Source organism: Phascolarctos cinereus, unplaced genomic scaffold (assembly GCF_003287225.1).
Source record: "Phascolarctos cinereus isolate Bilbo 61053 unplaced genomic scaffold, phaCin_HiC Scaffold_726;HRSCAF=1367, whole genome shotgun sequence".
Taxonomy (NCBI): Eukaryota; Metazoa; Chordata; class Mammalia; order Diprotodontia; family Phascolarctidae; genus Phascolarctos; species Phascolarctos cinereus.
In genome coordinates, this window is record NW_027556098.1 from 206,221,433 (window position 1) to 206,247,534 (window position 26,102).

The window sequence follows — 26,102 nt, forward strand, 5'->3', positions numbered from 1 at the left end:
GGGTGGTCCAAAGAACCTCCAGTAATTACAGGTTAAGTTCATCATAACTCAGGGGAGCAAGTTTATGCTTTCAATTAGGTTTAATAAAAATTAAATATTTAAGTTTCCACAATTAGCACTTAATAGTGTGCCCAGCATTTTTATCTTGTCCATAAATATACCAGATATATCTACTGTTGATCTATAAATCCCTTTAAAGATTAACTTAGAACATTAAGACAAGGAAACTACACCTCCGGGAACATGTTTATTGTGTTCGAGATGATACATTAGGTGCTCGCTCTCTGAGCTACAAAGGGTAAAAGGAAATCCTTTCATTACAAACTGACAAAGGTAAAAGGTAAAACATTTTCCACAACAGCATGTACCACATAATTGGAAATAGATCTGGGTTTAATACAAATGACATAATTTCTAGTCATCTACAAGCTACTTTAATAACTTCATACAGATTATGAATTAGGCTAAAATGCACTATAATATTTGGTAGACTTCAGGAACAGTATCCTTAGTACATCACAAAATACATTTTGATATCCCAAAGAAGCAAGACTTGCAAGTAGGCATTTTAAACATAACTAATCTACAGCTACAAAGTTCTACTCGTGATAGCATTTACCTTTTTGGGCAGTCTCCCAGTCTTCAAAGGATAAAAGCAGAGAGTAGAATCAGTATAACATATACACAGAAGTCCGTATTGTAAAGGCTATAAAGATTTGCTGCACAGTGTAAAGAGGCCTCCTGCTTCTTCGCACTGAGCAAAAAAGACGCCATTTATGTTGCATATCTCTTGGTCCACTGTCTGGCTATCCTGTCATGTTCTGCTCTGTTGGTCAAATACTGAGTGGCTATGCTTCCCACCAGAGGATCAGCTGTAAAAAGGGAAGAAAGATTAGAAAATATTTTATCAGGTCTTTAGTGACCAGTATACCATTCTCTCACACATGAGGCTGTATTTTCCAGTAGCTACTTGACAGAATAACAAAAGCATCTTTTTTTCAAAGACCAAAAAAAAGATGAAATTGTCATTTGATTGGCTATTTATACCTCAAAATCCACCCACCCCACTCTCTGCCAAAAAGAGAAAAAAATCCTCATTAAGGAGTATCAGGGAAAAGGTTTCATTAACAGGCCTATTTTTGTCTCATAAGACTAACACTATGATGTTATTAATAATAACAATATTTTATGATCTGACTTCATATTCACCTTCTACAATCAAAGAATATCAGGCATTTCCATCCTCTGAGATGAACATTTATTTTTTGCCATTTTGTTTCAAGGGCCCTACATGGAGCATAAGGTTATCTCCTATGATTTAGTAGGTTATCAATTTCAACTATGTTAGTTAAGGGCTTTGATAATTATGATGCAACAAATTAAATGCCAAGTAGTTCAGCTAAAACAAAAACACTTCAACAGATGTATAACTATCTTTATAAAACAAACAAAAACCAGGTGTGATAGCTATGTACATTTATGCATGTAAAAACCTTTTTAATGTAACAGTGTTATCCAGAAACTCCTGACATAATGTGGTCTCTTATCAGAATAACCAAATCATAGATTTTAAAGCTTCAAAGGGCCTTACCTTAGAAATTGTCTAGTCCAATTCCCTCACTAGCAGCAATTACTTTTATGTGCAGATTCAGTGTAATATACAATTGACTACTTCTACCAAGAAAAACAATGGAAAACCTCCTCCATGCAGGGACCCTGCTTTAGTCCTCTCAAAAGGGAGGAGAATAACAGGCAATGAAGACCAATACATTATGGGAAAGAACAACACTCCACATATTAATGGAATTTTTTTTTAAATGCTGGCAAACAACTGAACTAAAAATGAAATTTATACTAATGTCTTCTCATGATTTCTTCTACTCATCAGCAGCTGCTTAATTTTCATTCCACATTTCAGATGACTGGGGAAAGACACAGAGTTTGGTGGTCTGGATAAATATTACTTTATGCTCCTTAGGATTTGCTTACCAGGGTTGCAATCTGTCAAGAGGGAACAAATAGACAGCAAAACCTTTGAAATGGTCAGAGCAGGGCTCCAGTTGTCTTTAAGGATATCCAGACAGATGACCCCCTGACTGTTGATGTTGCAGTGATAAATTCTGGTACGGAAAGTAACCTAAAGGTAGTCAACAGTGAAAACGGAATAAAAATTCATCCTGTGTAATAGAAACCTTAAACTCTCAATTATCAGCAGTCATAAAGCAAAGTGTTATCACAGAGATTTTAAAATAACAAACAGAAAATTCACCTGGGGATTCCTTTCTCCATATGGAGCAACTGTTTACGTTACACTAGAAACACATGGTTTATTTGGTTAATTCGGTCAACATGACTGATCTAAGCAGCCCCTCATAGAGAGCATTTTAAAATAAACGACAGAGGAAAGACTAAATAGAGGCATGGAGCTGAAACGGTATATTTAAAAAGTTGGGAGGATAAATGGGGACAACCCAAGACACTCTGCTTACCCTTCATGTATGCTTATCCCTTACTATCTCCTTTTAAATTCCCTCATGTTGTACTGAAAGACCATAATCAGAGTTCTAGGAAGGCAACACAATTTTCTTGATTAACAACACCTGTCTTACCTAAAAAAGTCTGCTGCCAGGTAGGTCTTCCAGTAGCAAAAAGCATCATCAACTGTGTCAACTCTTGTCACAATGAAAAACTTATCAAAAAGTAAGATAGTGGAGTTTGGAGGAATGGTTCTAGAAATGGTCACTTGGGCCTTCTCCTCCACTTCCATTACCCCATCTGCATTCTCTCAGATGGCTCTCTCTCATATTAGACTGATAGAGAATGAAGAGCAAATACAGCTGTAGAAATGAGGCAGAGGCAGCCTCTATAAGACAAAGAAGCATCCTTTGAGAGTGAGGGAATAGGAAAAAGAGGGAAGAGGGAAGCCACAGGAAGAGGTAGTAGGATGGGTGAGAGGTAGACTTCTGAGAATGTGGATTATCTACGTGCAGAGTATTAAAAACTGACTACAAACGATGATGTAAGTGGAAAGCATCATTAATCTTGGTTTAAGCAAGGCTTAATTAGAATATCTATTTGGTAATTTGTCAAAGTCCTTCCAACAACCAATAATCAATTAATAACTATTAACTTGTGTTCCTGAAGCAGTTAAGACAGCTCACTGAGTAGAGCACTGGGCCTGGAGTCAGGAAGACCCAAGTTCAAATTCAGCCTTAGATATAAGCTACTCTATTTGCCTTAATCCACTGGAGAAGGAAATAGCAAACCACTCTACTATCTTTAACAAGAAAACCCAATAGACAGTATGGTCCATGAAGTCAATGAGGTCAATGAAGAGTTGGACACAACTGAACAACAAAAATGTTCCTGAGTGATAAAAAGAGAATGATATTTACATTATTTCTGAGGAAATTCCAATACCTTGCTTGAACTTAGATATGCATTAGAATTCAGCAAGGGAGAAAAATGATGCTATCTGATATACAAGAGGACACAGGATAAGCAAGAATTACATTAAGCTTTCATCTGCCAGATCAAACTGTCAGAAACTCTCACTTAAAATAAAGAGGAATTTTACCAAGGGGATTACAGCGACTTAGTAAAAGTATGAGGGGAAAAATGACTATTCTTTAAACAACCAAAAAAAAAAGAGAGCCCTTAATAAAAAGTGGTAGTGATGATATATGTGGTAGGACCTACATAAAATGTACAAAAAAATAAGAGGATTGTAACAATTGAGAACTGGAAAGGTCCCTCAGAGACCGTCTTGTCCATCCTCCTCATTTTACAGATGGGGAAAGTGAAGCCCAGAAAGGCTAATATCTTGCCAAAATTCATACAGGTAACATCAGTCAGGATTCTATCTGCTGTACTATATATTACTATACTTAGTGTCTTGATTTGGTACTATAATTTTTGGGGGGAGGGAGGGGAAACCTAAGGGGGATGAAATACAAAGCATTTTTTGAACTCTGAATGAAGGAATCATTCCTTTCAGCAAAGTGTTTTTCTTTCTCACTTGTAGGATTTTGTTCAGCAAGAAATTGTTTATTGACCTTTCAACATCAATAACTCAATTTCTACTTGAAGAAGCTGAGCATGTAGAAATAAATGTCAATAATCCAGTATACTCATAGGCTTATTTTCTTAAGGTCTGCCTTATTTTATACAGTATAGTACATTTATATTGCTCTACTTTTGAAGGCTAATGGGCTGAATGAAAGCAGTTACCATTTTGGGTTTTCAATCAATTGGAGTTTTTACTCATATGAGACTAGATTTGTTCTGTAAGGTTGAATCTTCCAGGCACACTGATAGGGACTTGCTAGGACCCCAGGAACCTTGTGAGCAGTCCTCAGTGGTGTTAATTTTGTTTTTAGATAGCAGAGACTCATTTCTTCCCCTACACTAACTTCACCATACTCAAAAATAAACTATATTTGAAAAATAACGAGGAACACATAGTCTCTATACAAATGTTAATTATGAGAGAAGCATGATAAGGAATAAATATTTAAAAGAAATAAATGTCAAGGTATCTGCCTTTGTATCACCTCTTAACAATGGTACTGACTTTAAATTAGGTTTCTTCCCCTGGAGTCTTTAGCTGACAAATCACAGATCTAAACCCAGAAGGAACCTCCTTTTCTCCAGCCTTCCACTCTTTGAAGCCTCGGGGACTGTTCGTACTCAGGCACCACTCTGGAAGTTTTTACCTTCCGGCTTGCCTGTTTGGGGTCTGGAAGTGTTAGAGCTCTGTATATTGGTTAGGTACAAACTAAACTCCATATGTTTTTCCTTCTACGTGAAAATGGTTCAAAGCTATTTCCTACCCTTTGTCTACTTAACCCCTAAAATTCAGATGGATATTGATTTCATAGTCAATGAGGTAGTGTGAAAGCTTTTCCTACGACAATATTTTGCTTAAGATAGAAAACATGCTTATGACTCCATATATATATATATATATATGTGTGTGTGTGTGTGTTTGTTCTGAGTTTTCTTATTATGTGCTCTCTCTACTAGATTATAAGATTTTTGAAGGCAGGGACCCATTTATCTTTGTGTCTTTCTCAGCACCAGGCAGAATGACTTGATCCTGGTTTGCTAGATGGATGAATAATGAATGAAGAATGCAGTTCTGAGGAATAAATATATGATTACAGTGGTTTGCCAACTTCTTTGTTTCTGTCAGTCATGTCTGCTTCCTTCCTCCAACCCATTTTTAAGCTTAATAAATACTGGCTGCCTGAATGATTTCCTCAGTTTCTATATAGTTCCCTTAAAATACCATCATACAAAACTCACATTAATCAAATTATTCCATCTATGTCATTTTGAAATACCTCTTTTTCTTTTAAATGACGAGTGGGCAAATATTAAAAAGACCCTTACCTTTGGTGGCTTAAACGGATAATCTGATGAAAATGTGATATCCAGAGAAAAAACACACCACCCTCATACACAGAGCCTGGTGGTCCAAGTATAGTTGATCTCCATTCATAAATGTTATCTCCTTTAGGCCCAGCACTATCAAGAAGAAAGAAAGAAAAAAAAAAGGTATATCAGTAAGCAATATTTTAAATGTACTCTCATACATTTAGGGTAAATTGGCATTTTGGAGGGGTAAAAAAGCCTAGATTTCGCTAAAAGAAGTAAATTTGTTATTCTCTGACACCCTGTGTTTCTCAACAACATCCTTCTATTCAAAATGACTGTAACTGAAATCCAATCATATTTTTATATTGTTCATGATGCTTGATAGATGAATACCAATTGCTAAAGGATATTGGAGTTAATATAACTGAAATCACTGATTATCACCCACATTTTCCTAGTGATCTTTAAATTACTCATTAAATCACTTACTTCCTGAGCATGGGTACATATTATGTGTGATCTTTGGGATCATGGATCACTTAAAAGCAGAAAGGAATTTTAAAGATCAGCTGGTCCAACTTCCCCATCTTTTCCAGAGATATGGAAACTGAGGCTCACAGACATAAAGCAATTGTCTGAGTTCATATTAAGTGTAGTATAAGGTGCATACTTGATTTTAAAATAAGTGATGTCAACCATGATATATTAAGCCACATTAATAACTATCGGCTCAAAGGCAAAAGATTTTTTAAAAAATTAGACCAGTATCAAAATCACGTGTCTTCACGTTGATTTATTTTTAACAAAAATGTAAAATGCAAATTACGTCTTGGGTTTGTAGGGGAGGGATAGTACTTATATTGAGATGAGGAAAGAAGGGTGTTGAATATTTTGTGGTACGATTATCTCCAAGTATATACACACTCATATCTTGAGTAACTGGATAGAGGACAGCTTGAACTGTAAATATTTAAGAAAAAAGTTTTTTTTAAAATTTCAATGTCTACATTAACTAGTACTAACTACAAGTTCTTAGCCAAACAGCACCATTAGAAGTTAAGTGTTCTGCATAAGTAAATTTTCCAGAAAACAGAAACTTAAAACCCATTTAAGCCTCAAGATTTTTAAAAAATAAACTGACTGAAATTTTGAAGGAAAAAAACCACACATACTTCTATGCCTTCTTAAGCAGAGCAGTAAGAACACAAATTAGCTGGGGGTTTTTTTTCCCCTTGACGAAGGGTCTTCATTACGAACACAAATTATCTTATTGTACTGTAAATAAAGTGATACCCTCAGGGACTTCTGAGGTATCTAGGGATTTCTCCATTGAAAATCTTAGCTTCCTACAGCTATGCCTTTACAACAGCAATTCACTGAATCACAGGAACAAGACTAGATGGGACATTAAAAGTCAATTAATTCAATACCCTCATTTTACAAGTGAGGGAATTGAGGTCCAAGTAGGTTGAATGACTTACTTAAGACCACACAAGAAGTTAATGTCAAAGGTGAGATTTGAATCCAGGTCCTCTGACTCCTGAACCAGTAATTCTTCCATTATACCATGCTGCCTGACTATATATTCCCTTTGCAATCAAGCTATAATTATTTGCTACTGTTAACAAACTACTAGTTAGCTACTGTTATCCCGATTGATTATACAGAAGGACCCAAGTGTGGTTTCACCTTTCCTACAAAACACTGCCTATAAGCTTTATAGTTTCTGTTCAGTGGCCATTTTTGCTCACTTTTGAGTTCACAGTTGTGTTTGAATCTTTAAGGCTGCCAGAAGGAAAGTGGTTTGTTACAGTATAGCAAGCTGTTGACAAGTCTAAATTCTGCCAGGACTAATTTTAATGAAAACACACACACACACACACACACACACACACACACACACACACACACACACACACTCTCACTCACTCACTCACTCTCTACAGGTTTTAAAAATAATTTGCTCTCTTGGGCAATTAAACAAGCTTCCTTCAAGCTTGACTGCAATATTAATTTACTTGGTACATGATTTCTTCATTGACGATGAAAAAGCAAACCATACTAATTCAGGACATACAATCATAGTTTTGCTTTTTTTTTTTTTAAATTGCAAAGGGTCTCTAAGGGTCTCTAGTCTAAGCCACTCATTTTAGAGAAGGAATGTAAAATGATACACCCAGGGTCTAACTGTAATAAATAGGCTGGGATTTGAACTCATATGGATGAAATCCAGCACTCCCTCCTATATACCAGAGTAGTGGAATAAAATGAACCCAGTTTTGCTTACGAAAATATCAACATAGTATCAATGAGAAAAAAAATCATTACTTGTCATCCCCCTTATATTTCCATTATTTGTTTGAAACCAAAGTATTTTGTGAATGGAATATCATTATTCTTCCACTTCTTCCCTTCTCTGCCAAATGTGATTCTTATCAGTCTTAAGTTTTTCTTATCTACTTTAAGCTGCTTTTAAATTCCATTTATATCTTCTATAACTTACGTAACTAATAAAAAAAAAAGCAGGTAAATAAAGTGTCAAAAACAGGGACAAACTTGAACTCAGGAATTTTCAGTAAACAGCTGCTCTTACTGTTGAACGGTGACATTATTTGAAGCACTAACAGCATGATGACTAATGTCTTAGTGTAATCCATTTTCTCACTGCTTGAATACCAATTGCTAATTATTCTTTGCCAGGGATCATAAACACTATTTATTTCTAACAGAGGCAACTACCACAAAAACTTTTAAGCATTAAATTTATTGGAAGCAGCAATGATGAAGTGGAAAGACTAGTTTTTCTAAGCAGAAGGCCTGGGTTTAAATCCCAAGTCACTTACTAGCTATGAGATCTTGCGCAAGTTAAAACATTTCTGTGTGGGGCAGCTAGGTGGTGCAGGGGATAGAGCACCGGCCCTGAAGTCAGGAGGACCCGAGTTAAAATCCGGCCTCAGACAAAACACTTGACACTTACTGTGTGACCCTGGGCAAGTCACTTAGCCCCAACGGCCCCCCCCAAAAAAAAATTTCTGTGGCTCAGTTTTCTCATTTATAAAATGGGGATAAGATTGTTCTGATGATCAAATGAGATAATAGCGGCAAAATACTCTGTCAACCACCAAGCTATGTAAAAACCAGCTATTATCATTATTAATTCTATCTACAAAGACAACTCATTTTTCCCCTTCTAGACTTCCTAACTTACCAACTTTTTGCTGTGATGTTGAGCCAAATGTAAAGGTTACCCATTGACTATTTTATTCTTCTCCCCATGAAAAATAAACTCATAAAAAACGGGTAGATACACTAATGTACTTATTCGTGCTATTCTGAATTGGTCTAGCCACTCTACAAAACATTTTGGAACTATGCCCAACATCATTAAACTGCATCCCCATTTACCCAGCAATCCACTACTAGCTATATACTCCAAAATTATCAAAGAGATAGATAGGAAAATATATTAGCTTCTTTGTACTATCAAAACATGTGGATACAAAATGGGTGACCATCTATTAGGAAATTGCTAAACATATGTTATATGAATGTTATAAGATATCATTGTGCCATAAGAAATGATGAAATAAATGGTTTTGATGAAATTGATCTGGGATGACTTACATGAACTGATGATGAATAAAGTGACCAGAACCAAGAGAACCGCTGATATGCAGTAACTTTATATTAAAAAAACCCAAAAAACAAAAAACAAAAAACAACAACTTTGAAAAGACCTTGAAAACTCTGATCAATACAGGTTACAATTCCAGAGGTTCAAAGAGAGGTAACAGGACTCAATGCAGAATGAGAACCATGTTTTTGGACACAGCCAATGAATTATTTTGTTTGACTATGCATATTTTATTACAAGGGTTTTCCTTTTCTTTTGTTTTTGTTTAATTGGGGATGAGGAATAAAAAAAAAGGGAAAATGAAAATGCTTGTTAATTGAAAAAAATTAAATAGGTTGGATTGCACTATAGCAGAACAAATAAGATATAAAATTTTGAAATCAGTTACTTCTCTCACATAATGACAGATTTTTCCTTTCTTACTGATAAAAGTCAGTGAATATTCCAATCTTCCTACCATTATATAGGTAATGTATTGCAAACACAAAGACTTCACCACAACATTAGTTTTACTCCACATGGACAGTAAAAGTTTACTAATATGGGGAATAAACTAATGTCTTATACTGACATAAGATTCTTAGATCTTAAATATCTTACTTAGATTTTAATTTTAAAGACTAGAGTTAATTTTAAAAGATCAGTACAACATTGGTAAAAATCACTTTTTCCAACAGCCCAGTCTGACCACTATTCAAATCTTTTCTACTGGGTCATTCATTATTGTCTTCCCACTCACTAAGGGTGGGTATCCTCCCAAGGCTCTGAATTAATTCCTTTCCACACCCTTTCCTATATTAAAACTAAGGTTTCAATTATTATCTTTATACAAAAGATACATAAATCAATATAGTTAGCCCTAAATCTATTCTGAACTCTAGTCCCTTGTTTACAGCCCCCTCTTCCAATCTTCATCATTTCTATTTTCCTTCATCCTTCCATGCTTATAGGTTCACAAGCTTGGAGTTATGCATTTTCTCTTTCTGGACCTCTAAAACCCAATCAGTTGTATCTTTTCGATCATTCTGCCTCCATATTATCTCTCCCATCACCCCTTCTCTCCACTCAAACAGCCTCTACACCCTATTTATGGCCTTCATCACCCTGGCTTCAAGTACCTGCTAAGATTCCACTTTTTACAGGAAGCCATTACCAATCCCTCTAAATTCTATAGGGTCTTCCCTTCCTGGTTATTTTCTATTTATCTTGCATATAGTTTGTTTTGTACACACACAGTTGTTTGCATTGTTGTCTCCCCCATTAGATGTGACTTTTTCAAGACCACAGACTGTCTCTTGTCCTTTCTGGTATCCTTGGTGCTTAGCACACTGCCTGGCACATAGTAGGAACTTAACAAATGCTTGCTGAATCACTTTCGGCCCCTTCCCTGGATTACACTCCTTCCTCTCCTGTCTTCCAAGCACAGCCAGGTGTTACTACCTCTTGAGAGCTTTCTTTCCTAATCTTCTCCCTGCCTCGTCAGACCTCTCTCCCTGTGAAATTTACTACTGATACCTTTGAATTTAATTACTTGCATACAACTGTATTCTCCTAGCTGAATGTAAAGTCCCTTGAGAACAATAGCTGTTTGTTTTTTATTTCTGTATTACCAGCAAACTGCCTTGCACATAGGTGCTGAAAAATTGTTAAAGTAGATTGACAAAAAAAATTATGAATACATTGTAGAACAAGTAAATGTTTCTTAACTAAAGCAGGAAGTCATAGTTTTATACATGCAGCCAGTTTCCAACTAAAACTTAATTGTATCATAAAAGTTCATAAGTCAATGACTTGGATTTCAGAATTCATTTCCACACAAAAAAACAATGTTATAAGTGGTTAGATTATTGAGCCAGCCTATAAAACTCAATTAGAAATTAATGCACTTCCTATGCAATAGTGATTTTTAAAAAGACCACAATGTGCTCAGGTTGAACAATGCCCCAAGACCATGAATGTAACTGGGTCATAGCCATATGTATTTATTCAAAAGTCAACTGAGAGAAGGAGAGAAGTGGGAATGGACAAACACAAAGGAAGAAGGACTTAAGAACATGAAAACTAGTCAAGAGGGAATGGGACGGAGACTTTTTTGATCTTCTAGAAGGGTCGGCAGTGCTGCCCCTCATAGTGAGGGAAATGAAACAGTGTGGTATGGATTGGAAATCAGAAGACCTGGGTTCCATTTCCTACTCTGCTATTAACTTGGGCAAGTTTTCTTTTCTTCTCAGTTTCTTGATACAGAAAACGAGAGGACAGACTACAGGTATCTTCCAACTCTAACATCTGAGAAATTTCTATAGAATGGTGAGGGGAGTAGAGAGGGAGGAGGGGGGGGAGAAAGAGGAGGGGAAAGAGGGGAGGAAGAACATCAACAAGAACACTGCCATAGAAGGAAATAGCAGGGGAACCATTGTTCATCATGGTACAGTGGTGACAGTGCTGTGTGTGCTTGGAGTTAGTTCAAAATCATGGTTATGCTACTACCTTACAAACTTTGACCAGTCACTTAAATCATTCTGGGTCTTAGTTTCCTCATCTATAAAATGGGAGGATGGGACTAGAAAGATGGCTGTCCTCTGAGGTCGTTCTACCTCCAAATATAATTCTACGATTCCTGTAGCTATCTATGGTGCCTGGATAGAGGAAAGGGACCCAGATGGAAGAAAAGTTATTAATGCCACTGGGAAGGCAAGAAAAGAAAGCAGCAAGTCTTAAGGAACATGTATAAACTGGACATTATTGTGCCTGGTAAAGTTATAAGAATCACCATCTTCTTGTGCTCAATGAAACCTGGCTATCTCCTCCACAAGTTGCCATTCCTTGTTCCCCTGGCCAATGCCAGGTTTCTTTCAAGTCTATCAATAAAGTACTAGGAGGTACAGAGAGTACATAGAGTATATACAGAGTATACATGTAAAGCTGGAAGGGACTTGAGAAGTCATTCAGTCCACTTGGGATGCACAGAGCTGAAACAATTGTCCAAGATCACAGAGACAACAGTGAGTAGATGAACTGGGATTTGGATCTTTGATTATACTACCACAGACTGTTTCCTTGTCCTCTCCCTCGACATTTCCAACCCTCCTCCACCACCACCTTGGAAGCAATGGCTCCTTTGAAGTTTACACCCAACAATACTATCGCTTCCAGATTATCTTGCTTTGATCCTGGCTAGAATCTCTCTGCTGCTGCTTCCCTGTGAGGGTTAGAAAAGGTACTTAACTAGACAAAAATACGTATAAAATAAGGAACATCAACACAGGAACTCCAACAACTAGAAATGACAGCTGACAGAAGCGGGAAGGGAAAAACTACCTATTTAAAAACACAGCAATTAGGTGTCACTATTCATGAGAATAAATATAACCAGGCCACCTTAGTGGCCTGTCAGTTTCTAAGAAGAAATGTATTTAAAAACTGAAACAGTTGGATAAACAAGAAAAGTTAAAACCCACACAGGCTCTGAAGTGCTTTAATTAAATTCTTAACAAAGATTCTAACTAATTAGTATTACACCTCGACCCAAATTTCTACATAGCAATTCAATTTGAGAATTACTTAAACTAATAGTTCTTTTATCATTTAAGCACTACATTCATTTTCTCGTATCGATGTGGTTATATCAACTACCTTTTCTTAAACAGTTGGATAAGATTCAGCCTGATTAATGAAACAACTAACTGAAACAAAAGATTTTTCAATACTATGAATCAGTCACAATTAAGTCAGGTTACATGATTTTGTCTTTGCCAAACTGTAGAGAAACCCTTCAGTGACCCAGAAGACAAGAGCACTGATTAAAATAAATCTACTGAGTAGGTAGTCTCTATTCAAGATGGTTTTTATGCACATTAATAATACATTTTCAACATCTGATATTGATGGAGTAGCAAAAATTAAATTCAACTAAAACATTTAATTCGATTAACAAACATTTAGTAATTATCTACTCTGCTCAAGGCACCATTCTAAACATTGGGGATACAGAGACAAAAACTGAGAGTCCTTGGTATCAAAGAAATTTTATATAACCAGGCTAATCTCTTAACCCAGGTTTTGTTTAATAATACTGTGACAATTGTATTTAAAAGGATAGTTCATTTAAGAAATATATCTGATGATGATGATAGCTAACATTTATAAACCACCACTATGCGCTAGGCATTCTGTTAAGAGCTTTATAGTTATCTCTTTGATCCTCACAACCCTGGAGGTTGGGAGCTTTTATTGCCCCCAAACTGAGGAAAATAGAATTTAAGTGACTTGAGGAAAATAGAGTTTAAGTGACTTACCCAGGGTCTCCCAGCTAGTAAATGTCTGAGGCCATATTTGAATTCAATTCTTCCTAACTATGCTCTGCACAACAGGGCAGCCCAATACCAGTGTGTGTGCATAAATATAAGTGTGTGTGTGTGTGTGTGTGTGTGTGTTATATACACACACACACAAACACTCTTAAGGTTCACAAAAGGCTTCTTTAAATGTATTATCTCATTTGATCCTCATAGCAATTTTGTGAGGTGGGTTCTATTGTTATCCCTATTTGATAACAGAGGGAGCAAAAATGAGTCTGAAAGTTGTTAAGTGACTTGCCTAAGAACCACCTAATAAGTGCTGCTTGAGGTAGGATCCAAACCCAGGGTGTTCTGACTCCAAATGCAGCATATTATCCATTGTGCCACTTCTCAGCCCTAGGAATACCAAAAAACCTCTAGGGGACAACCCACTGTGTCCCCTACCCATTCCCCTCCCCCCCATCAATCTTCTCATTTTCTGGACAATACTTAGAGCTTTAGCTCCTTTCTTGTGTATATCTGGTATTTAATTATCTTGGATAAAGTTTCTACTATCCAAAAACTCAGTAAGAATTCGTATCGTGAATGTACTCAGCTCTAACTTTTGGTGTGGTTTAGTTAACTTGCCTAGAGTCACATAGCTTATGTCTCAGACAGAGTTCAAATCCAGATCTTCCTAACTCCAAGACTAATATTTACCCACTGAAAAACCTAGCTGCCTGTTCTAGTTTGTAGAATGGATTACCAGAACTATACCCACAACTTTTTTCCATCAATAGTTTGGGCATTTTTTTACAATTGGAGTTTATCTTTAAACAGCAACTGGAGAAGATAAGCAAAAATGTATTATTTTACAACTCATAATGGTTAGCTGGGTAAAAATCAAAAGAGAATTAAACACAGGTTCACAATGCATAATGCCTCCTCTTCTATCATTCAGTTACTGGCACCTCCTCAAGGGAGAGAAGAATTGATGAGGGGGAGAAGGGAGTGTGAAAAGAACATTTTGTAAGAAGAATGAATGCCTGAGCTTGAGATATGACTTACTCCCTGACTCAGACTAAGATTTAACATACAATGCACTCCAAATCATTAACCTTTTGACAAGTTTTTCTGTATGGGTACCCCTTAGGCAAATGAAATAAATGTCATATCCACTTTTTTTTTTGGACATAACTAAACAAACAGAATGTACCTCATGTTTAAAAAAATTCCGGCAAACAAAAGATATCTTAATTCAGGTACCTAAAAGTTTCCTACAAAAAAAGCTAAAATAAGCATCTTTGGTCAAATTTTACCGATAGAACATTCTCAAGATCATAATGAAAGCAAAAACTTCACTGTCTTCGATTTCTCTAGCATTTTTATTTGTGTAAGAAACTAAATCTTACTGATAATCAACATTCACTTTATCACAGGGAGAAGATAACACTACTACAATTGTTTAATATAAATGCTTTAAAATGAAAAAAAATTAAGAAAGCTTCTTACTCCAATGAGAACAATTTTTTTTTAAATTAGTTATTGCAATGTGATTTTTTATACATTGTATCTCAGGATATCTGAAAATAGCTGTCATGGATTTTTTTCAAAGCCTAGCAAATAGATTCTGCTGCTTCCTGGGTGTGAGTTAAACATTTAGAAAGTTAATGGTAGTATCTCTTTCTGGTCAGCAACATACCAAAAGGTCAGGGAACAGTTTCATTCAAGGACTGAGTACTCCCACAAAGAAAACAAAGTGTTTTTTTTTTAAATTATAAAGATTCAGTTTACAGCAAACCTATTTTTAAAAAAATCCAAAAGAAACCTTTATTTCCTCAACTCAAAAGAAAATTTATGAGTTTCACATCAAACTACACAACACATATTTCTCTATTGTAACATAAAAAGGGCATATCCCTGAAATACCAATGGTCAAAAAATATAAAGAAGCAAAGCAGCATCATTAACTGTGATTTCATTGGTAACCCCCAACTTGGAAACCACCCCCGTGCCCATCCTATTCACAATTTACCAGTAATTGATAATCTTACACAATTGCCTGGGGCACTGAGGTTAAGTGATATGCATGCCCATGATCATGCCATGTCCACGCCATTCTGCCCTGTTGTAATTTATTTGAAGATTGCACATACTACATTACTAACAAAATATTAGCAGATCTAGGAATGAAAGTACCAGCTGAAACATTTAAAAATGAGTTGTACATTATCCTGGAGAAAATAATCTGGTTTTGTCTGATGTAGATCACAGGTCTCATCATTTGCCTTACAAATCTTAGTATTTTTCTATAAAGCCCTAGTGGCCTCCTACAGTTTAATAGTTATATAGATCATTGCTCAAGAGACATGTAAACTGACTAATACATATAGTTAGCTGTCTACCTACATTTTTTTTTCTATCTAAACATACATTATTTTGAATGCTTTCTTGATACAGGAATCAGGTCTTTAGAATAATTACTATATAACTTGTGTTTTGTCTATCTTAAGGCATGTTATGACATTTGCTGAAATGCAGCTAAGCCTATTGTATAAATTCATAAGATAGTGCACAGGTGGAGAGCAAATACTTAATTGCAAACTGCAGTTTTGTAAATACAGGTGGAAATTTTTTGTAGTAACATTATCTGCCACGAGCTGACATGATGAACAGCATGAAAAGTCCAAGAATACTCACAATTCTTTCCAGTTTTGACATTCAAAGCTGTAGGCACAATCCAATTAGACTAATTTTAAGACAAAAGTTGCAGTACCTTGTTATTTATGGGTACATCCATTTACAGCACTCAAACTAAAATATCTAACTACTTCCACTTAAACACAGTGTCTACAAAAATCTGTCTTGAAGAATAAAGAGCTATCTTTCACAAGAGCAAAACAGGTGTTCCCTTAATTTAGTTCTTACCCATCATGTCTATCCTGGTCTGAAATTCTCTTCCCTGGTACTGGAGGGGATACCTAGGACTGCCACCCCACCTACCCCTCACCCTCCCCTGCCTTCCTGGTTGGCATGAGTGCGTTAGGAGTCTCACTCCTGTGGCTGTGGCCTGATACATGAGATAAGGGGAGTCTCATGCTCACTGAACTAAGATAGAGCTCTGGGTGCCCAGAAGACATCTCAAACTAAAACTAGGAATGGACTTCCCTCCCAAAAACTAAGTTATACTGAACACTGCAATTATAATGACCAAGATGAGAAAATGAACATCTTTCCCTTCTTTGCAAGGATGGGTGAGGACAGGTGTGGAATGTTGGCTATCAACTGGGTTAACGAACTGCTCCCCCCCACACACCTCCCTATTATTATTATCATCATTATCATCATTATTATTACTATTATTTGTCAGAAGGGATGTAGCTTACTGGATTAGGTTGGAAGGAAACATTCAGAAATGCAGGTGGCAAAAACCAAAAGATACTAATAAAAATTATTCAAAACACTTAAAAGAAAAAAAAAGTATGAATGGTGCAGCTTTTTTAAAAGTACTACCAACACTATAGCTCAACTATATTATGAATAAATATGCCATATACTGGTTAAATAAGCATTTCATAGATTTAGGGCTGGAAGGGACCTTTAAAGAAAATCAGTACAATTCTCGGAGATAAGTCATATTGTTTCTACAGGGAAAATGTGTTCTGAGTGCTGACTAGCCAACTTTAAAAAAAAAACTTTTTGGAATACAAACTATTTGTAAATTGGCACCTGCTTGCACTGAAATTCATAAAATCCATTTGGAATTTCTTCAATTCATTCTGCATATTACATTAAGTGCAATCCTGCAGTTTATGCAAAAACTAATGCAATGTTGATTGCATTTTAATACAACTGAATTTTTACCACTCTAGGAAGTTCTCTTAACTCCCTTCTAGGTTCTTGAGACCAGGAGTTTGAGGTTCTAGAACCCCTCAGCATTGCTTTGAAGGCATCCAAACTATAACCTTTGGTTCAATCAATGTTAGGGTGGAGTGCAAAGGCACACCAGGCCTATGTACATTCTGTTTAGGGAGCTCTTCGTAGAACATGGAAACTATTATTCTAGTCCTAACAGGAAATTAAAATTATTATTATAAATCTAGAGAATGAAGAGAACTACTCATTTCCTGAAGCTGTTAATTCCAATTGACCAAAAGGCATTTTGTTGTTGTTTAAGTGTTTTATTAACTATTCTGTAAGAAAACAAGCAGGGGAACACATACATATCCATTAGAATGTGAGCTCATGGGGGAGAGAAGGAGGCTTTCTTTGTATTCCCAGCACCAAGCACATAAGGGCTTAAAAAAATGGGAAGCCCTCGCCAGCCCAGGGAAGTCAAGAAGTCTAGATTTAAGACCAGATTTCAAGTCCAGCTCAATCACTTTACCCTCTCACTGTTACAGGCACCTCCCCAACCACTGTAAATGGAAGAGTAAATCTGCATTTGGAGGGGATTTCCAGCACGGTCTCCTACACCTACAGGAAAAAAACAAATTGTTTAAGATACCATTCACCAAAGGATTAGTATGCATTTCCCTAGGATTAAGGTACAGTCTTCCAAAATAAGAAATAACTAAGAAAATAAACCAATTAACTCTCTGACCTACCTTTGGGACACATCTCACTAGTCAGTGCTATAGCTCTTCCATACTCTACATATTACAGGTCCCTCAAATTATCATTCTTGTGATTTGAAAACCAAGAAGCAGAAAGGACTCAATGAAAAAAATCCTAGTTGTATGCATCCTGGACTTGTGCACCAACTTTGTAGGAAGAATGAATGAATAAATGAAAAAATATTTATCAAGTACTTAGTTTATATCAGAAGATCTATAACACCTTGATTTATACCTGGAATGTTTCTGGAAAGGATGTAAAATGAATTTTTACAATTTGATTCATTTTAAATGCCTTATGGAAGCTTAATGATTGACCCCTCTGAAAAAAATAAACACTCCTTTTGCAAAACGCACAAATAATTGGTAATGCTTTATAAATTCAGATATTCATATCCTGATGGGGGGGTGTTTAAATTTCACTTCTTCGAACAGATTTTCAAAAGCAAACACTTATAGTGAAAACGACTATTTGAGCCTTACAAGTTTGGTTTCTAATTCCTTAAGTGAAAAGGGGATGGGGTAAAGAATGACCCCTGATTTTCCCTTTCCTCTCCTTCCACGTGAAATCTCATGTTGTATCCAAATTTATCATTATTCCAAGGTCAGCTTCATGACACTGTAATACTATTAGACTCTTTAATATAGTTATTAAAGATATTATTATGTTTATTTTACACATGGAGAAACTATAGCTCATATTGTTGTCAGTCAATAAACATTTATTAAGCACCTATTATGTGCTGAGAACTGGGTTAAGTGCTGGGGATACAGGAAAGGCAAAAAGTGACTTACCCATGGTCACACAACTAGTAAACGGCAAAAATGGAATCTGAACCCAAGTGTTCCTGACTCCAAGTTAAACACTAGCTCTACTAAAATGTTAACTGGATTCATTAAACTCTATGCTTACCCACAAGGCATGTTATAGCAAACAGAAGTCTCTTGCCACTAGACAGGTCATGACTGTTTTTAAGAACTTTAGAACAGGACCACAGGCATCTATCTTTAGTTACTGTTGTTTCCCTGCTATCCTATCATGGTTAAATTATGTGTTCCTTTAAAATGCAAGACAGATACTCTATAAGTGGATTCTAAATCCTTTTTTTTTTTGACAGGGTTACTAGATTGTTTCATAAGAGGACTGTCACAAAAATATTTAAACATGGATTTCAAGCAAGGCGTCTGACAAAGTACCTCCTGATATCACTGTGGACAAGATAGAGATATGAGAATTAGATGGCAGTAAAAACGTGCATTAAGAACTGGTTGAATGCCCCCAAAGAGCAGTCACTAATGGATTTATGTCAAATTTGGAGGGAATATAATTCAGAGCCCCAGGGATCTGTCCATAGCCCTATTTTTGTATAACTTACTTAGATGAAGAAACAGACGGCATATTTCTTACCTTAGTAGATGAGAAAGCTGAAAGAAATATCTAACTCAGAGGTGTCAAATTCAGCACAGCTCCCTAGGTTCAGGCAGAGCCACATTAAAATATAATTGGGAACATGCTTTAAAAAATACAACTTAAGGGGCAGCTAGGTGGCACAGTGGATAGAGCACTGGCCCTGGAGTCAGGAGGACCTGAGTTCAAAGCTGGCCTCTAGACACATAACACTTACTAGCTGTGTGACTCTGGGCAAGTCACTTAACCCTTAACCCTAATTGCCTTGCCCCCCCCCCAAAAACATTTATAAAAGAATACAACTTAGATAATGTTAATTTCTGGTTTTCTGAGTCAATACAGACACAGGCATCTGCCTACTATTTCAGTCTGACACCACTGAGCTAACCTGCTATCTGATAGAATCAGGATTCTAAAAATATATTTACTGCCCCCCCCCAAAAAAAAGCACTATATATAGGGCTTCCCTCCACTCCTTGGTCATTGGCCATTTGACACCCAACACACCTACCTCCCTCTACACACACACACACACACACACACACACACTCTCTCTCTCTCAGACTATGGACTTGCTGCTACCAAGGTTTTGTCTTTTGTTCCTTTATTGCCCTATATTTCATCCCCTTCTCTGTCTGTCCAGCTCTTCTGCCTTCCAAGGTGTTAATAAGGAAATTGCGAAAACTCATTGTACTAACTGTACAATTAGGCTCACTGTATTAATGTGTAGCATTGTATTAGAACCTTGCACTCTTCCCTCCTATTTCAAGGTCACTAGTGCCTTCTGGAGACCGTAATAATCATTTGGTCATCCTGCTGTATTTTGTTAATTTTTACAACTAAAATTATGAAGCTATATCCTCCATACACAAAGAACTCATATGGGAATATTTTTGTGTATGTGGATAGCTTTGACATGGAAACCAGTCAATCATCAACTTCCTCAGAAGTAATACTTTTCTTCCCCTCATTCTTTTCCCCAACCTCTTTTTTCCTCTCTTGAAGCACCCTTCTGGTACTAACATTCTATAATTCTTTGAAATAGGGGAGCACAAAGGATCACAGATTGAGAACTGAAATGGACCTTAGAAGATCATCTAGTTATTCTGTGTTGTGGGCCTCTTTGGCAGTGCAGGAAGTAATACTTTTCTTCCCCTCATTCTTTTCCCCAACCTCTTTTCTCCTCTCTTGAAGCACCCTTCTGGTACTAACATTCTATAATTCTTTGAAATAGGGGAGCACAAAGGATCACAGATTGAGAACTGAAATGGACCTTAGAAGATCATCTAGTTATTCTGTGTTGTGGGCCTCTTTGGCAGTGCAGTTAAGCCTATGGGAATATAAATTTTGATCACTGAAACCTTGAAAGATATCTTGGGGTTTGCAGTTTAGATTTCTTTTAAGGAACAAGCCATAAACCCAAATCCCTCTGGCTCTCAATGACTGGCCCTACAACAGGTCCCGTTCCAAGCTCAGCTTGGTCATTGTTTTGGCTCTAAAGGCTCCAAGTGAGTGCAAATAGCAATTATTTCTGTTTTGGTCAGAAATCCTGAGGATCTTCCCCTCCCAGATTGATTTTTTTGTATTTTTTGTTTTATTTTTGACTAGGTAAGAGGCCATTCTTTGCCTCATTTCTTATCTAGCCTTAATCACTGAATGGGTGATCTCAGTTAAACTAAGACTTGGGAAAGCCCTTAGCTTAAAAAGGCCAAGGTCTCACACTGCTTCCAGGGCCATATCCAGTCATCCTGATCTACATCTTGCCACCTGACCCAGACAGTTCCTGAAGACAGAGTAAGGCTGGTGACTTTGCACAGCCCTCCCTCACTTAAATGAAATTCACTTTCAAGCCATAACATCACCTTCCTGATGTCATGGTCCTCTTCAAGAAGGAAGGACAAACAATGAAGCCTATGGACCCCTTCTCAGAATATTTTTAAATGCATAAAAGGTTAGAAAGAAAACCAGTTATAACAAAATAAAGTTCTCAAAATTAAAAAAAAATACAAGTTCACACACTCCAAGTTAAAATCCCTGATCTAGTCAAATACTCTCATTTTGTAAATAAAGGAACTGAGGCCCTGAGAGATGAACTGGCTTAATTATCCTTAATACCTAAGAACACTAAGGTAGCAAGGAGCATTTAGATGATGGATTCATTCCCAAGTTCTCCAAGTACAAATTCAGCTCTCTTTCCACAGAATCACAATTACCAGACATACTACATAATAAACTTATAACCATGATTTCATTTTTCATAGACTTCCTATCAATTGCTGCCTCTTTCATGAGTTTCCTCTGCCACAAAATGGCACTGAATTCTCAACTCTAAAATTGTCTACTGAGCTGAAATACACACTTTACTTAGAAAATAATGATTAAAACATATTCTTCAATTTATGTAATATTGACCCTACCCTCGTTAGACTGATGATTTCAAAGATTAGAACTTAGAATCTATTAGGGGAAACCACTTGTAAAAGTTAACTTCTAGAGTAAGAGGCTAGGGAGGAGCTGGGAATTAGCACCTAGAAGGATGAGGAAAAATGTCACATAGGAGGTAACACATCATATTACCAAGTGACTGGTAGTCTTATCCCTACGTTGTCTGTTGCTTTTGAGAGGGACTGCCTTGCTGGCTCTGTTGGAAGCAAAGTTGGGCTAAGATCAGCAATCTTCTTTGTGCCTCACTGTCCAATACTCTTCCAACAGCTCCCCACTACTCCTCCATCTAGACTCTGAGTTATGGCTTAGAACAGACAGCAAGGAAAGGCATTAACTAGAGGTGTAAGTGTTTGACAAAACCTTATTTGGATTCTCAGTAATGTGAATCCTTGTGCCAGACAGTTACCATAGAGACAAGCAAGGTGAACAGGCAGGTCGTTACAACCACCTTTTCTGACACCTTAAAGTCTTTCTAAGCATCAGTGTTGAGTTATATTGATCATCTACGAAAAATTTAAGGCTTAAACTATTGTGCTCCTTATGTGGATAAATAAAGGACTCCCACTCAAATACTGTTTGACACTCTTTATGAGCCCTAAATCTACTTTAAAAAGAACCCAGTCGAATCTTTTAAGAATGACTTTTCATTGCAGAGAAAAAGAAATGTGCTGAAGCATTGGTGGAGAGGGGGAACCTTTAAGTAACTACTTTAAAAAAAAATCCAAGTTCTTTACTTTCCTGAAGCAGAAAAGAAAGTATTTCTTTTACTACCTAGTTCAACTCTGTGCAATATGGAAGAGAAACTGTTTTGTTATAACTACTGTTTTGAGATAGTCCTTTCCAGCTCACATGTACTATGATCCTACCATCCTACCATTGTTGCTACCATTCATATCATTTGTTAAGAAAATTTTCAAAAAAAAATTGAGTCTATTTTAAAAAGTAACAACACCTTTCCAATAGAAAATATCTGTATTACAAATTAGCTTTTAAAATATTTTCTAGTATAGCTTGATTTTAAAATTTTCGGCAATTTTCAGAAATGTTTGGATAGACAGTTCATAAAGACAGAATTGTTACTGAATATTAATGACAAAATAATTCAAAACTTGAAGGATCTGTGTAATTTCACTGGTGTAAGAATTTCCTCTACCAATCCTCCACCAATTTCCTCTACCAATTTACTACTAAAACTTAGTAGTAAAGTCTCAATGAGTTATCAGATGCTCAGAGATTCACCAATAGTCATATAGTGTCAAAGGCCTAATATGAACCCAGGTCTTCCAAATACTGGGTCCAGTGTTTTGTCTATATTCAATATTCCATGTTTCTTCTCCAGGTCTAAATGTAAGTATATTAAGTTTGTACTCTGAAAAGCATGGCATGCTTGGCACACTATAAGTGCTTCACATATGTTGATTTTTTTTTTTAATATAAAATGAATTCCATCAAGGTACATAGGTTTCATATTCTGATAAGAAAAAGCAACATATCTATACCACTGAATTTCTTAATATTTTTTTCCCCTGGGTGGACGCAAAGGAAATCCTGGGGACATTCCCTCCACCTTGTTTAAAAAAAATGATTACAAATGTCAATTCATGTTCAAAGGAATTGAACGATTAATATATAGAAACATATGGAATCATTTTCACTATTTTTTTCCCAAGCTACCCCAAAAAACTCACTCTACCACTGAACTACTTCTTACAATAGAAGTACCCTCAGACCAGGTGGCCTTACTTTCCCCAAAGGCTGGTTCCTTCCAGAACTTCCAATTAAAGGAGACTCAGGTCAAAGACGTCTCTATCCCTCTCCATGCCACACTACCAACTCATCTCCACAAGTCTTTCTCTAGCATCCCCCCTAACCTCTTCCATGCCAAACTTTTTTTTTTAAGTTCTCTTTTAAATGTAATCTTTCTCCATTAGAATGTAAACTCCTTCCAAGGGCTTAGCAGAGAGCTTGACACATAACAATATGGTGAGAGTGAATGCTTGTTCATTGACAACCCAACAACCATTTAAGTATGTATTACGTTACGTAGCAGATGTGTTGACCTTGCACATTAATGCTTCAGTTTTCTAGTATGGTCAAAAAGAAAAGTCATCATAGAATTACAGGAGCTAAATAGGGCTAAATGGCACCTCAAAGGTTAACTCCTAAAACTTTCCAAGGGGTAACTCAAGGTCAAAAATCAGGTTGTCAGTGGCAAAGCCAGAAATCAAATCCAGATCCCAATACCCAAATTGAGAGCTCTTTTATGAACTAGTCATGGCTCAAATTTGTGAATTTTCTTGAAACTAGAGGCATACTTACCCCTTTAAGTACCAACTTTTTTATTTTAACAAGTTTAATCCTTCTAAATATATCACACCTTTTCCTGTGATCCAGAAGAGTGTATAAGGAACATGATTTTGACATTTCAGGATCATCACTACTAAGAACACTAATTATATTATTATACCGGTAGTATGTAGATGACCTCAGCAGCTTCTAAGGTGCCTAGAGCTATTTTCCTTCCTAGACTAATGAACTCAGACTGCAATACTTTAAAAATTTTGTCTACTTTTACATTTAAAAAAAAAGTTTTTGTCTCTTTCCTCCCTATTGGCTGTCCCTCCTGTGTCAAAAGACTGATTTCTAATAGCTCCCTTACTCATCCTTTAATTTGTGCTTTTAATTTGTAAGGGACCAGGAAACTAGATAGACAAGTTTGTTGTAATGACCAAAGGGTAAACTTGAGTGTGGACCTAGGGGTCTCCTGCAGAGACTGGCTGCCTTCTTTTTCTATTTCAGAGGTCTGTTTAACTTACTTCTAGATAGGTGTGATGCTAGAGAATTACGCTTTCAGGGAAAGCTAATGAAAGAGCAAGAAGGGATTTGTGTACTAGGACATGCTTATTTGGGGTAACATCATTTACAGGGACACCTATATTTATATATAAATGATAGGGAAGCCTATCATTTACTATTGGTTGCTCTGTTTGGTTCCGACTCCACAAAACATCGTGCCCGGGTACAGGAACTGTCTGGAGCCAGCCTCCTTTTCATTTTCCTTTTGTGTTTTATCTTCCTCTATTAGATAGCAGGGCCTGTCTTATTATTTGTATCCCTGGAACTTAGCACAATGTCTGGCACATGGTAGATGTTTAATGACTACCGATTCCCCCAACTGTAATGGTACATAAAATAAGTCAGGCTTTAACAAAAATAAAAATAGTACATATGTAGTGCCTTAAGAGTTGCAAAGTCCTTTACAAATATTAGCTCATTTTACTTTCAGGATTCCTGGAAGGGGCTGTTGTTATCCCCATTTAACAGATGAGGAACTGAGGGAGACAGATGTTCGGTGACTTGCCCAGGGTCACACAACTAATAAATTATGAGGTCAAATTTGAACTCAAATCTTCCTGATTCCAGGTTCAGTGCTCTCTATCCCCCGTACTACATTTTAAATAAAAATAAAAATAGCTTTTACAATAAACATATAGCTGTTGACTGCTAATATGGCAGCAATCTGGAATCCAGGAAATCTGGGCCAGAGCAGTATTTGGCAAAGCCCATGGGAAATAACATTAAAATTCACAAGTAGCTAACAATTTTTTTTTAAATACTTTTAATATACATCGACAAATCCTGATTTATTTTATTTGAAAACAGTTAAGTATGCATTATATACTGTTTTAACTACCTAGCATAAGCAGATGTAGGTTCCTTGTAGGGTTATCTTATTTCCTGCTTTAATTTTAAAGGACCTTCAGACCTACCCCTTCATATTCTGAGTGAGGAAAATGAAGGCAAGAGACTGCTGCTGGCCCTCAGTCTCCTGGTTGGGAAGCTGTTTCTCATTTTTGAACAGGCTATGTTCCAAAGTCCATTTCTAAGTAGCGTGGAACTAGAAAATACTTCTCTCTCTCTTTTTTTTTAAGGGAACAAAGTGATATACGCTGATTAAGTTCTCCTCGTAGCCTAGAGAAATCGGTAACGTGCCATGAGGCAATAAGAGTAACAACCAGGGACAACGGTGGCAGTGGGGATTCCAGTTAGCCGCTTTTCTCAGGATCTGGGAGAGAGACTCCAGAAGTTAGGGTTGGGGGTGGGGTTGTGTGGATGGCTAAGAATGGGGTTTCTGGGGCTAAGGTTAAGGAGCTGTAGGAGGTGGGGCCTGGGCCAATATAAATACCCAGACATACTCATCAGTCAGCTCTCCAGTAACTAACTCCCTTTCTTTTCTCCTTGGGCCTCAGGGATTGGGGCTTGCCTGCCTACAATTGCACTTCTACCACCCGCAGCTTATGACCAAGGTTTCCCTCTTCTTGGCTCACTACAGAACAGAATAC

General features: G+C 36.7%; 1 protein-coding gene across 1 annotated transcript in view; it reads right to left on the bottom strand.

The window, feature by feature from the left end:
- Positions 1 to 234: 234 nt before the first annotated feature.
- UBE2E3 (ubiquitin conjugating enzyme E2 E3) overlaps positions 235 to 26,102 on the bottom strand; it is a 99,540-nt gene continuing 73,672 nt past the window's right edge. The window contains 4 exon segments of the mRNA XM_021006405.2: positions 235 to 872; positions 1,990 to 2,137; positions 5,395 to 5,439; positions 5,442 to 5,529. Coding sequence (XP_020862064.1) covers positions 775 to 872; positions 1,990 to 2,137; positions 5,395 to 5,439; positions 5,442 to 5,529 — 379 coding nt within the window. The 3' untranslated portion in view covers positions 235 to 774.